The 13,239-nt window shown below is 53.4% G+C and overlaps 1 protein-coding gene across 1 annotated transcript; it reads right to left on the bottom strand.

Annotated features, from left to right (window-relative positions):
* Positions 1–12,833, bottom strand: LOC123345633 (C-type lectin domain family 2 member D-like). The gene is made up of 6 exons (XM_044982624.1): positions 12,570–12,833; positions 10,762–11,012; positions 9,963–10,067; positions 5,149–5,336; positions 3,857–3,960; positions 1–1,732 (listed from the first exon to the last, which is right to left on the bottom strand). The coding sequence occupies exons 2-6, from the start codon at positions 10,850–10,852 to the stop codon at positions 1,579–1,581; spliced, it is 642 nt and encodes a 213-aa protein (XP_044838559.1). The 5' UTR covers positions 10,853–11,012; positions 12,570–12,833; the 3' UTR covers positions 1–1,578.
* Between the last annotated feature and the right edge of the window lie 406 nt (positions 12,834–13,239).

The raw sequence follows: 13,239 nt of genomic DNA, 5'->3' as shown, positions 1-13,239 counted from the left end.
CCAAGCCTCTGAGTGTCCCCCTGGAGTGCTCAGCCCGTTCCACTGAGCATGCACAGAACTGACTCCCTCTTCCCACAGCTGCAGTCCACAGCAGTTTGTCAGATTCAATTCAGGGCAACCACACTATTTAAAACACAGCACTTAGTCTTGTTTTCTATATATATGTAGATTTAGGAGTTTATCAGAGATTAGAGAAGCGAGAGTGAATAAATACTGGAAATTAATGATTACATATAGGGATGTACCAGATGTCCTGATTTTATAGGGAAAGTCCCAACTTGGGGAATCTCTCTCTTATATAGGCTTCTATTACCCCCCACTTGCTATTTGGCCACCTTAGTTACATAGAAAACTAAACCATAACACTTTCTAGAGCCAGGGATCTCACAAAATTTTGGCAACCTCAGAATGTGGCTCTGACAGTAATTAACCGTAGGACAAACATAAATAAATCACCTGTGCATATTCCCGTAGGGTATTTTGCAGATTCAATAGTAAATGTAAGGGAGAGTTGTGTCTATTCTTTACTGGGCCTAAACACAAAAAAGTGCCTTGCACATTCTGGTCTTTTCTGTTGTTTTGCTTTTTTGGTAAATAGGTGGATGGTTTGTACCATTCTGAACTAAATTAAAAAAATATTTACGTAAGAGAAGTCCAAATAATAATCAAAGAACGTATCTGCCAAGGTCCAAAATTTCTTTCACAGACAAAAATTAATCCAAGCTAGTAATAATAATAGTAACAAAATCTGAGCTGTTGCTGTTGACTTTTGAGCTCAGTTTTTGCATCATGTAACAGTTTGGGCCTTTGAAACTCACCGTGATAATTTTGTTCAACTTCCCCTGCATGAGTGCTATAGGGACGCTGCACTACCTACATTTCAATGTGATGAATTTCTCTTACAAAGAGTGCACTCTGCAACTTGCTCAGAAACGGAATCGGACGGCTTCAGAAATACCAGAAACTACCTTTCCGCCAGTGCTGAAGTGTTCTCTGCCCCCCTCCCCCATCCCCTTGTTTTGCTTTTATTAGAAGCAGGTGGCTCATCTGGGACAGTCCATCACATTCAGGGTCATTTTCTGGCACTGGATTATCTGAAATATTTTGGTCTCCATTTGCATTTTTAACTTTCACCTGCTGCCAGGAACAATCGCAACCTACCCAAACACCACACAGTGATCTTGCCAACTATGACTGCCAATAGCTGCTTATCTCAGCAATTGTTGGGGCACTTCGGAGGCTCTTGTGGCTACAAAACAATCGGCTGGTGGCCACATTTGAGAAACGCTGTTCTGGAGTCTAAGCTAACAAGGCCTCCCCTTCCCTTACTTCCCCAGTGTGTGGCTGAGACTCCTTCTCATAAGATCTCGCCCTCTCAGCTGCACAGAAAAGCTTGACAATGTGTCTGAGTGTAAAGGTTCAGAAGCAGAAGGCACATACAAAGAATCCACAGTTTAAATGACACACTTATCGCTTGAGGGCCCCACTGCCTGATTTTGAGATCTTGGCCAGGCTGATGAATGGGGACACGGTTCATTCAAGTAGGTACGAGTTGTATCAGTGTCATTTCTAGGAGGCTTATTTTGAGCTCCCTTCCAGTGCAGTCCCTTTGCCCATCACATACACCTCAGGGTTGCTACAGATCCACCGTCTTTCCATGGAGCACCGTGAGCTGCTGACCCCTTTCTTGTCGTTCAGATACGCGCAGTCACTGCCTCCTCTTATCCGAAACCTGCAACACAGAAGCCAGGGAGCTGGGGTCAGGCAGAGCCCGGGCATTTCACACCAGTCACAGCCCGGGGAGCCGTTCTCCTCAGTGCAGGCCTGAGTGCGGAGCAGCTACTCTCACAGCCCCTCGGGAGCAGAGCGGAGCAAATCGTTCATTGTTCAGCTCAGGGGCCAAACTGAAATATAGTTTGGTTCAAATCAAAACTGATTTGTTTCCCCCTCCCTCCCTGAAATGAAAACTCTTCATTTCGGCTCAAAAGACGCCTGAAAACAAAATGAAACAGAAAAAAATTGTGTTGCATCAAACGAAACATTTCATTTAACCCAAAACCAAGTTTTTCATTTCAATTTTGGGTGTTTCAACTTTAGCTATTTCTTTAAAAAACAAAAAATGAAATTTCAAAAACACAGTTCAAAACAAAAAAAGTCAAAATGTTTAGATTGGAAATGACCAAAACAAAGCATTTCACCGTTTTTATTTTTTTAACTTAGTTGTAGCTGGGGGGAGAAAATGATTTGCAAATAGTTACACTGCCCCCAAAATGCACTTTTTGGGAAAGTTACTATTTGCTGGGAAAAAAAAAAAAATATTGACCTGACTCTATTCAGGATTCTCCCAACTGCACAGGCGGGTCTAAGAAGCTGGCCTGGTCACCATGAAAATGGGTGGATATTTTGATCCCACTCCCGGCTCACTCCCGCCCAGCCTGGGTTAGGACGGGCCCCTGCAGGTCCAGACTCCCCAGCACAACCCAGCCAGGCTGCCCCGGGGCAGAGACTGCAGATGCATTTGCATGGCAGGGAGCAGCTGTAACCACCAGGTGAAAGAGCCAGATGGGGGCTCCCTGGACAGTTTCCATCATCCCGTCAAGGCAGAGGCCTCTCAGGACAGACTGCACCGAAGTGGCAGCAGCACAGGGACTGCAGCACAAACACAGCAGTGTTGTGAGATGACATCAGCTCTTGCAGTGCCTCACGTTAGCGCTGGAGGCAGCACTTTGGCCCTGGGTGAAGGGCAGGATCAAGGCAAACCCCACATGGGGCTCCCCACGTTCCCATCCCAGCTAGTGACAGGTCACATACACCACAGTCATCTGCCAGGGGGGCCAGCGCCACTCTGAGCAGACTAGGGTCTCCCCCACCCCCAGTCTGTCTCCAGGTGGGTTGGGTCCATCCCAGAGAAGGGAACACCCTCCCACCTGAGCAGAGGACTCTGGGTGGGATCCCCCATTGACATTATCTCAGTCAAGCCTTGAGGAGGTGGCAGCAGCGAGGACTCCCCATGAAGAGTCCTCTACTGGGATGGGCTTCGGGGAACCCCTCAGGGCAGCAAGTTTCAGAGTTAACATCCCATTGAGATGCATGGAGCAGTTCCCCCTTCTGAGCTATTGGCTCAGGCTCTCTGCAGACTCAGGCAGGTGCTGCTATGTTGGTTACACTCAGGTCACATTTCCCAGCAACCACAAGGAACAGAGACTTGTCTATGTGACTGTACTGCAATCACATGACTCCAGGATCTGAGGCCCCAAACATGCACTATAGTGCCTGGACCTTGGTCAAGGCTCTCTGTGCATATAGAGTTAGGTTGCTAGATTTATACTGGGCACCTGAATGGCAGTGGCCTGTGACAGTTTGGGGAATACATACCTGCATGAACTCCTGGGTCCCTATTTGTTTTGTGACAGACCATTTGATCGCAAATTTTAACATCGGTGCCTTGTTGCAGATTCAGAGGCCTCACCGACCAAGTCACTCAAACCTGCTGGCTGCAATCCTCCAGCTCCCTCCTTTTCCCAGGGGTGGGGGTGGTGTCAGACACCCCAGGGACCTCGCTGAAGAGGGCAGGGGAAGGACAGCAAGTGTCCCAGCTGAAATCCCAGCACGCTGCAAGGGCACCTCTGGCTGTGGCGGGCTCTGTCTCCGGCCCAGCACCGCGCTGCGGGGAGGAGACGAGAGTTCCGGGACACACCGGCTCCCATCGGTCTCTGATACACGCAGGACGTGAATGGACCAGGGTCGTGTCTGGTTGTTTCAGTAGCACTGAATGGTGGATCCACCTGAACTTAAACAGCTCAGATACCAGAAACCCCAAGCCCAGGGAATTAGTAAACAGGGATGAGAGACTTACAGGCGGTTGAATTCGGTGCCATTGGTCCATTTCCAGGGCTGCCCCTGCTCCCTCCGGAGGCCGATCCAGTGGTCATGGACACCCTTATAGCACAGCAGGAACATCTTAAAGAAAGCCAAGGGACATTACAGATCAGTCCCAGCTCTGGTGCCCCCTCCCCCCACGGCTCTGTGCTGCAGAGAATCCCAGTCACACATTGAAGGGGTTCAATTTATTTTCAGAAGGACGCTGGATTTCCCCCTCTCTCGTGCAAAGCACAAGGTCTCCAGGCAGTATTAACCCTCCCACCGCACACAGCAGCCCCGCCCCTGTGCTCCCAGTCACCCGCACCCCAAGTTCCCCTGGCCTGGGGGCAGCTGCTAGGTCTGAGCTCTCTGCAGAGACATCTCTTCTCACAGAGCAGCCGCCGCTCACCACAGCAAGATAAGAGACGGGGTCAATCTGAAAAGGGAGTGGTCAATGCTGAGAGGAGCCCCCCAAACCCCCATCCTCAGCCAAGAAGGGGAAGTGTGAGAAGACCCTCTGCATCAGTAGTTCTCGACCAGAGGTACATGTACCCCTGGGGATACACAGGGGTCTTCCAGGGGCACAGCAACTCATCTAGAGATTTGCCTAGTTTTACAAGCTACATGAAAAGCAGTAGTGAAGTCAGTGCAAACTAACATTTCATACAGACACTGACTTGTTTATACTGCTCTATGTACTGTACACTGACATGTATTTTCAATATTTCTGTTCCAATTAATTTTATAATTATATGGTAGAAGTGAGAAAGGCAGCAGTTTGTCAGTAATAGCGGCTGTATTTGCAAGCAAGCAGTTTTTAAGTGAAATGAAACTGGGGGTACACAAGATACATCAGCCTCCTGAAAGGGGTACAGTGGTCTGGAAAGGTTGAGTCACTGCTCTACATCCTCAGCCAGCGAGAGAGGAGCCCCCCCAGCCCCAATCCTCAGCTGGCAGCGCTTTCCCACCCCCAGAACAGGAGCACTGCCTGTGTTCTCCATCCCACTCCAGGCAGCCAACAGGCCAGGAGATGCCCGAGCTAGCCCAGCCCTAGAGGGGCTGTCTCCTACGGAAGGATGGGGGCAGCTGAGAGTGGGTGATCTCTAGTGTTTGGGTGTGACCGTAGGGGAGCCCTGGGTCTAGCCAGGGCTGGGATTCAGCTGCTGGTTGTTCATTCACTCCGTCCTCCCAGCACAGGAGGGCTCAGAGCTGCTCCTCGCCCCCAGGTCCTACTGCAGCTGGTGCTGTGCCAAGGCCAGTGTATCGCAATTAGAGAGAGTATCTCACCCTGTCCTGCTCACTGTCGATCCCAGCCAGGGAGGCACCGAGGGAGGAGCAGTTGCTCCGGCTGTAGTTCCAGTTCCCTTCAGTCTCAGAGAAATAGTAGCATTTCCCTCGGTACCTGACCCAGCCGTCCGGGCACCAGGGCACAGCAGGGGGCCCCAGATCAGTTGACTGAAGCTTAGGTCTCAGCACTGAGAATGAGACAGTAACATGTGGTGTGAGTGGGACCTGCCGCCCGGCCATGAGGAGAACATGGGGAGATGAGCCCCTGAGCCCCAGGCTTCTGAGACACCTCCAACCCTGGCAGGTGCTGGGAGGGAGCCAGGAGGACACTGGGAATCCAGCCCCAGAGGGGCATTATCTGACCCTGGCCTCTCTCTCTTGGGTTCCTATTCAAGAGCTCATGCTATGAAACCCAGCACAGAGCTGGGCCCAAGCTCAGTGTTAGAGCAGGGGGTGGGCAGGGAGCTGCAGAGGGAGGGGACAGTTATCGGGGTGGGGGGGCAATAATTAATAGATAAGAGATCAAATTCAAAATGATTTGGCAGGTCTGTTACCCCAAAGAATCCTGCTAGCCTGGGGCCTGGGCTGGTTCTCCCCTGTGCCTGCTCTGCACTTGGCTTCCCAGGAGAGGCAGGTTGAGATGACGATGGGAACAAACTCCCTGCCCTTCACCAGACTGAACACCCGCTGCCCGGGCCCGTCCAGCACAGCCAGACGCAGGGCGATGGAGATGTTTGCCAGGTTATGTTTGCCTGGCAGGAAGGGACACACCCAGCCTAGGGGTGTCACACAGCTCACAGCATTTCATCCCAGGCACAAGACCAACAGTTGCATGTTCAGAGGAATAAAAGGCAGGTGAATAGCTGAGGGATTTGAAGTAATTTCAGTCGGACACAAAATGGCCACTAGGAGGCATCAGACCTCAAGTAATAGGAGAGGGCCTGTGACACTGACGGACCAGGAACGTTTTAACTTGATTCATCTCTTACGTAGAGCCATTTCTTCTCCCACATACCACTGCAAGAAGGAAACTCGTTGGAAACCCTCACTGGAGCCCTTTCAATGCCTCAAGAGCGCAGCAGCAGGGTCACCCATGTAAACCATGAAGGAGACCTGCGAGGCCAGTGCAGTGGATGAGTAGCCAGAGTCAGAGTTGTTAGGGTCACTATGGTAAGAGCTGCTAACCCAAATACCCCAAGACAACCTGCTTCAACACAAAAGTAAAGACACCCCCCCAACCGCACACCCTGAGTTATCACCCCACACTGGAACCCATGTGCGGTATCATTAAACAGTTACAACACATACTCCGGGGGGACCACAGCCTGAAAGATCTTTCCTAAACCCCCCTCTTCTGGCCTTCAAACCCTCCAACCTTATCATCAGAAACAAGTTCCCCACAGATCAGGGCAACCACTCAAAGCGACACTAGACTCTGCCAGGACAACAGATGCAAAACCTGCAGTCGTAGCTCCACCACTACGATTAACACAACACACCTTTCAAGATCCATGGATCCCACACATGCCTATACAACATCTGGGGTAACCTCAGCCAATGCATCAAATGCCCCAACAACTATGTGGGTGAAACCAGACAATCATGACACTCTTGAATGAACTCACACAGAAAAATTATAACAAACAAAAAACCCCACTATCACTCATGGTTGAACACTTGTTACAAAAGCAGCAAAGAATCCTGTGGCACCTTATTGACTAACAGACATTTTGGAGCATGAGCTTTCATGGGTGAATGTACTTGCATCCGACGAAGTGGGTATTCACCCACGAAAGCTCATGCTCCAAAATGTCTGTTAGTCAATAAAGTGCCACAGGATTCTTTGCTGCTTTTACAGATCCAGACTAACACAGCTACCCCTCTGATACTTGTTACAAAGTAATCACTTGATATCTGACCTCAGTACTCATCCTCAAAGGAAACCTGCCCAACACCTTCAAAAGACAAGCCTGGAAGCTTAAAGTCATAACTTTGCTAGACACTAAGAATCCTGGACTGAGACACTGGATTTATGGCTAATTATAATAATCTGTGACCCACTAGCCCCCTTGTTTTTGTTTTATGTCTGCAGAGGTGTTAATGAGCCACTCCACCTTGAATGGTTCCTCAGAATGCACGTTAATTACTTATTCTAAACAATCCGTTCCACCTTCTGACTCCCTGAGAACCTTTGCAAGACCCGAAGAAGAGCATCTGTGTAGCCCAAAAGCTTATCCCTTGCACCAGCAGAAGTTGGTCCACATGATGGGGTGTCTGCCCCACACAAGGCTGGGAGGGGTTAAATTGGCTAAATGGGCCAATTAACTGTCCAGGCTGCACCTGGAGGAAAAGCCAGGGAGCAGGGATTGATTAGATGAGGCACAGCCAGATGGGAAGAGGAGAGGCCTGTATAAAGCAGAGGAACTGAGAGCAGAAAGGGGCTGCAGGGACATTTCCTGAGAGGTGACCACAGATAGGGGGGGGAAGAGATAGATAGATATAGGCAAGGCAAGGCCAGGTCCAGTGATAAGCAGATTAGTGCAGAGCTTGTCTAGGGTCCCTGAACTGGAACCTGGAGTACAAAGCAGGCCCAGGTTCCCTACCAGCCACTGGGGAAGTGGCACTGGGCAGGCAGTGGAGAACAGATTGCCTGGTCACGAAGAGAGAGCTGGAGCTCCTGGAGAGAGAGAACAACGGGTGGAGAGACCACCAAAGGAGGAACAAAAACAACGAGGCATACTAGTGGCACCTTAGAGACTAAAATTCATTTGGGCATAAGCTTTCATGGGCTATAATCCACTTCATCAGATGCATGGAGTGGAAAATACAGTAGGAAGATCTATATAACAGTACATGAGAAGATGGGAGTTGCCTTATCAAGTGGGGGGTGGTAGAGACAATTCAATTAAAGTGGGCTATTAACAGGACAAAAAGTCACACCTTTGTCGTGGTAATCAGGGCAGCTCATGTCAAACAGTTGACAAGAAGGTGTGAGTAACAGTAGGAGGCCCAGCACCTGGAAGGAGCTGATCCCCAGAGTGACCAGCAGGAGGTACCCTCTGTGGTGAGTGGACCCCCATGGCAGTCCAGTAAAACTTATTACCTCACTCACCCTGGCTCTAAATTTGGGAGAACGTTAGGAGCTGAAGCCTTTGTGATCTAAGAACAAGCAGCATGTGCACAAGGCATGTATTTCCCTACAGATAATGGTGCAGAGCCATGCACTCTGGTGCATGGAATGGAGCAGAGCAGTCCATGCATAAGACATTTTATGGCATCTCTTCAGTGTATAATTTGTATCTCTCATTTTAGGGAGTAGCTGCAGCTGAGAGGAGCACAATTTCAAACTTCACAGCCTCTGCAGAGTGCTGGATATGTGACTGTGTAGGCCCCCAGGGGAGGGGCTGCCAGACCAACTAGGCCCCTTTAAATACAGCAAGGAGCTTTCAGTTCTGGGGCCTCTAATTGGTGCCACCTTCACCCTGTGTCCCCATTGCAAAATGCTACAGGTTCTGGGGTGCTCCCTGCACCTGTAAGTGCGCAACCCCAAACTCACAGGTGCTCCCTTGCACTGTGTGAGCCAATGCTGCCCATTCCAACAGCCTGTCATTACAGCAGGGAGCTGGGAGTAGGGCCTACCGATAGCAGGGCAGTTTGCACCAGTGCACTCTGGGTGAGATAGTTACACCAGTGCACACCCCTGGTGTAGATGCACTGGAACCAGAGCAAGCCATGTGGCAACTTACTGCTGTGAGCTGCACCAGCTTGTCTACATTAGCAGTTTGTACCAATTCACCTCCACTGACATTACATCAGCACAGAGGATTCCTAATGCAGGCAGACCTGGATTCAACCCCCTCTGCCAGCGCTAAACCCTCCTGGGGTCCAGTGATCCAATCCCAGGGAAAGAGAGAAATCCCCTGCTGGGAGCATGTCACAGCACCCTCTTCCCCAGGCTACTGGGCAGATACAGCAGGGTTCACATTCACCACAAACAGCCGCCCTCTGCACTAACATGCACTGTCTGTGCAAACCGGGGGAGTGAATGGAGCTAAGCAGGGCCGGCTTTAGGCCAATTCCCCCGAATCGGGCCCCGCACCTAAGAGGGCCCCGGGCCCAGTGAGAATCTCTTCCCTGGCTAGAGGCACCTTTTAAATTTTTACTCACCTGGCAGCGCTCCGGGTCTTTGGCGGCGGGTCCTTCAGTGCCACTGAAGTGCCGCTGAAGACCCAGAGCAAGCGAAGGACCCGCCGCCGAAGACTCGGAGCACCGCCCGGTGAGTACAAGCCCCACGTGTTTTTTACATTTTTAATATAGTCATCCCTGCCGGGGCCCCGTTGAAATGGTTCGAATTGGGCCCCGCACTTGCTAAAGCTGGCCCTGGAGCTAAGGGACCCTTCACTGCCACAGTCCTCAAGGGGTGAGTTTCAATGCTGCAATAATGGAGGTGTCGACACTGAATTCTGCGGCTCATTTCAGCCTGGCCCTGGGCATGACCCGGCAATGCAGGAAGGCCAGGCTGGTACCTCAGGGTGACATGCTGCAGGCAAAGGGCTCATTGTTGCTCTGAATCTTGTCCCCTCAACCACCCCCAGGAAGGTGGGAGCTAACATGAATCTGCTCATCCCAACCCACAGAGAGAGGCCTCACATGCGGGTCTCTGGGAGGGAGCGGGAGAAGGGTCTGCAAGGAACATCCTCCAGGAATCCTCTGGCCCAGCTGCTGAAGCTAGACAGGCCATGAGGAGAGACTGACTACGGTAGCTCCAGGGAGGCAAAGACAGGGGTGGGGGGGGAAGGGCATTGGAAATTCACCTGCCAGATGAGCAATGACAGCAATCAGAACCAAGAACACGGATGTGAGGACGACAGCTACGATGATGGTACGTGCTTTGTGTGTCCTGCAGTTACAACGAGGTTCTGAAACACAAAGACCCGTCAGGCCGGGCTGCGAGGACACGTCTCACTGACAGCACCAGGGCTGGAGCTGCCCTAGAACATGCCCCGTTCTGTCGATGGCTCCTCCCGTCAGACGCTCTGGGAGAGGCGCCCGGAGGGTCAGGCAGGCCGGGGCTGGCAGAACAGTCCCTCCTTTCCCTCAGACCAGTGCCCTCCCTGGGTACCCCCAGCCAGGCTGTCACAGGGCCTGGTGAGCTCAGGGGCACAGAGATAAAGACCCACTTGTTCTGGTGGCAGGAGCTCAAGCTGCCCCCCCCCCCCCACCATCCCCACCCCCGCGCCATGCCCCCTGCTGAGCACTGGCTGGGCCCACACTGCCAAGTGCGCCTGTCCCCGCACACTGGGGTCTCGCACTGGCCACACACAGCAGAAGGGGGGAGAAGGAACCAGGCAGAGCTGGGCCAGGGCTGTCACAGGGGGTCTGACACACCCAGCCCAAAAGGCCCCTGCCCAGCCCCACGGCCACCGCTGTGTGCGCCAGGCAGCAGCTGTGAGCCGGGATCGGTGCCCTGAGAGTCCCTGGGGGAGACCCAGTCCCTGCTGCCCACAGATGGGGGGTTGCTGGGCACTGGCTGCTGCCACTGAGAACATGGCCCCATGTGGGGCAGCCTCAGGGTCTCTCTCCAGCCTGGTCCCGGGCAGTAACCCCCATTACCTGGCTTCCATTCAGTCTCCAGGTGTCCATCACTATTATCATTCTCCTGCAGCAGCTCTTTGCTCTCAGCAGCCCCAGGTGCTGGCCCCATTGTCTCTCAGCAACACTCAGGCTACAGATGCTGCTGCAGGCATTGACTGGGATCAGCTCCTCTGTCTGACTGGGTCCAATTCAGTGGCAGCAGTGAAGCTGAGCTGGGGCAGGGATCCTGACCCTGGCTCCTGCTCTGGACTCTCCAGCCAATGTGGAAGCTGAAACAGACCAAGCAAGACAGACCTAGCAGGGTGATTTATGGTTTCTCATTCCCTGCCCAGCGGGGCAACTCCCTACTAGAGGTGGTGCCATGATGATTAAACCCCCTTGGCCCCATCGGCCCCTACACCCCAAAGGGCTTTAGAGACCTGATCTGCTACAGGCCCCACCCATCAGGAAGGTGGGGGAGGGGGGAAGAAGAGATATGGTTGCCAGGCACCTGGTTTTCAACCAGAAGTCCAATTAGCCACAGCAGCCAGCTCCACAGCAAGATGTTTCTCTGGCTCCTAGGCGCAGGGGCAGCCAGGGGGCTCCGCACACTGCCCCTACCTGCAGCGCAAGCATCAACCCCACAGCTCACATTGACCAGGAACCACAGCCAATGGGAGCAGTGTGGGCAGCACCTGCAGACAGGGGCAGTGCACAGAGCCTCCCTGGCTGCCCCTAGGAGCCAGAGGCATAGGCAGCAGGTTATATATGTTTGTGGTGCTTGAGCACCAGGAATATTCAGGGCTGGGGGCCCTGCTCCAGCAATATTTGAAGCTGGGTCTCTCCCCTGGCCCTGCCTGGATCAGGCCCCAGCCCCCATGGGTCTCCGCCCCCCACCCTGCCCCTCCGCACGGGCACCTCTCCCCTGCCTGCTTCTCCTGCCAGAGTAGAGCAGCTCCCAGCAGAAGTGCTGTCTGCTGCCCAGGGTCCTAGTGCCCGACCTCCACCTGGCAGGGCAGGCTTACCCTGCCCTTCCGCCCCAGCCAGAGCCCTCATCTCCCCTGCACCCTAATCCTCAGCCCCAGTCCTCAGCCCTCCCACATCATGAATCCCTCATCCTCAGCCCTCATCCCTGCACTCCCTCCTATCCCCAAACTCCCTCCCGGAGCCTGCACCCCTCACCCCTTCCTACACCCCCACCCCAGAGCCTGCACCCAAACTCCATCCCAAAGCCTGCACCCCTCCTGCACCCTAATCCCCAGCCCAGGATCTGCACCCCAGACCTCCCCCCCAGCCCCCTCCCAGAGCCTTAGGCAGGTGGGGGCAGAGTTGGGGGGCGGGTTCTGGGCACCACCAAAATTTCTACAAACTTGCCACCCATGGCCAGAGGGACACGTCCCCACTTCCCAGGGAGCCACCTGAGGTCAGATCCACCTGTAGCCTGCACCCCAAACCCCCTCCTGTGCCCCTGCCCCAGCCTGGAGCCACCTCCAACATTCTGAACCCCTCGGGGCCCCCTGCACCCAAACCCCTCAGTCACAGCCCCACCCCAGAGCCTGCACCCACAGCCAGAGCCCTCCCCACTGTCCCAGCCTGGTGAAAACGAGCAAGTGATGGAGGAAGGGGGGATAGAGGGAGCAAGGGCGGGGCCTCAGAGAAGGGGCAGGACAGGGGGTCTCTCACTGCCCAGTAACCCCGACATACGGGGGGAACCCGGCTGCCCCCAAGCACCGCGCCCCTTCGCCAGGACATGTCTAACGGCGGCTTCCCGGGACTGCGGGACTCTCTACCCCGCTCGGTCCTTCAGTCCCTCCAGCCCGGGGCGGCCTCGTACCGGCACCTCTTACCCGAGCGTCCCGCGGACTCGTATCACGGGGATCGGAGCCTTCATCGGCAGACACGGGCTTCTGCTGTTCCCAACACTGCGCGTTACTGGCTCCGCTCCAACCCCTGTGCCAGGCTTTTATACCGCGCCCCAGCTGGTGGGCGGTTCTCTGCGCCGTCTCTCGGCCAGTCACAGGGCGCGCCCCTAACAACTCTGCCTCCTGACGTCACTGCCTCACCCGCCTCGTGGCTAGTTGGCTGGCAGCCCACTAGGGGCAGTGTGCCCCAAGGTCTGGTGCTTCTGAAATGTAGCAAGACTGGTGCTTCTGAAATGTTGACACGCGCACTGGAGCACAGGCTCTGACCAGGGCAGTTGCTTCAAAGTTCAGCCTGGATAGCACAGTGCAATGTGTGTGTGACTGATCTGTCTGCAATAACCACTGAGAGAGAGAGCTCTTAGCTCGCTGCCTGTCAAGATTTGGCGAAGCAGAACTCACCTAGCAGAGAGACATTGCACACTGAGATCTGCTGCTAAATATGAGTCGGAATGTCCTTAAAGACACGTTCGGAATGGAATGTAAACAGAACTTCTGTTTACATTCCATTCCCAACGTGTCTTTAAATGTAAACAGAACTTCTGTTTACATTCCATTCCGAACGTGTCTTTAAATGTAAACAGAAGTTCTGTTTACA

This window comes from Mauremys mutica, chromosome 12 (genome assembly GCF_020497125.1).
Source record: "Mauremys mutica isolate MM-2020 ecotype Southern chromosome 12, ASM2049712v1, whole genome shotgun sequence".
In the NCBI taxonomy this organism is placed as follows: Eukaryota; Metazoa; Chordata; order Testudines; family Geoemydidae; genus Mauremys; species Mauremys mutica.
This window is presented reverse-complemented; position numbering and strand designations above follow the sequence as displayed.

What these genes read in the sequence shown, in the direction of transcription:
- LOC123345633 (XM_044982624.1), bottom strand. Translation starts at nt 10,852, where the DNA reads ATGGGGCCAGCACCTGGGGCTGCTGAGAGCAAAGAGCTGCTGCAGGAG. An exon ending in GGAGACTGAATGGAAGCCAG is followed by an intron (nt 10,068 to 10,761) that starts GTAATGGGGGTT and finishes TTTGTGTTTCAG; the next exon opens with AACCTCGTTGTAACTGCAGG. An exon ending in TGTCATTGCTCATCTGGCAG is followed by an intron (nt 5,337 to 9,962) that starts GTGAATTTCCAA and finishes TCTCATTCTCAG; the next exon opens with TGCTGAGACCTAAGCTTCAG.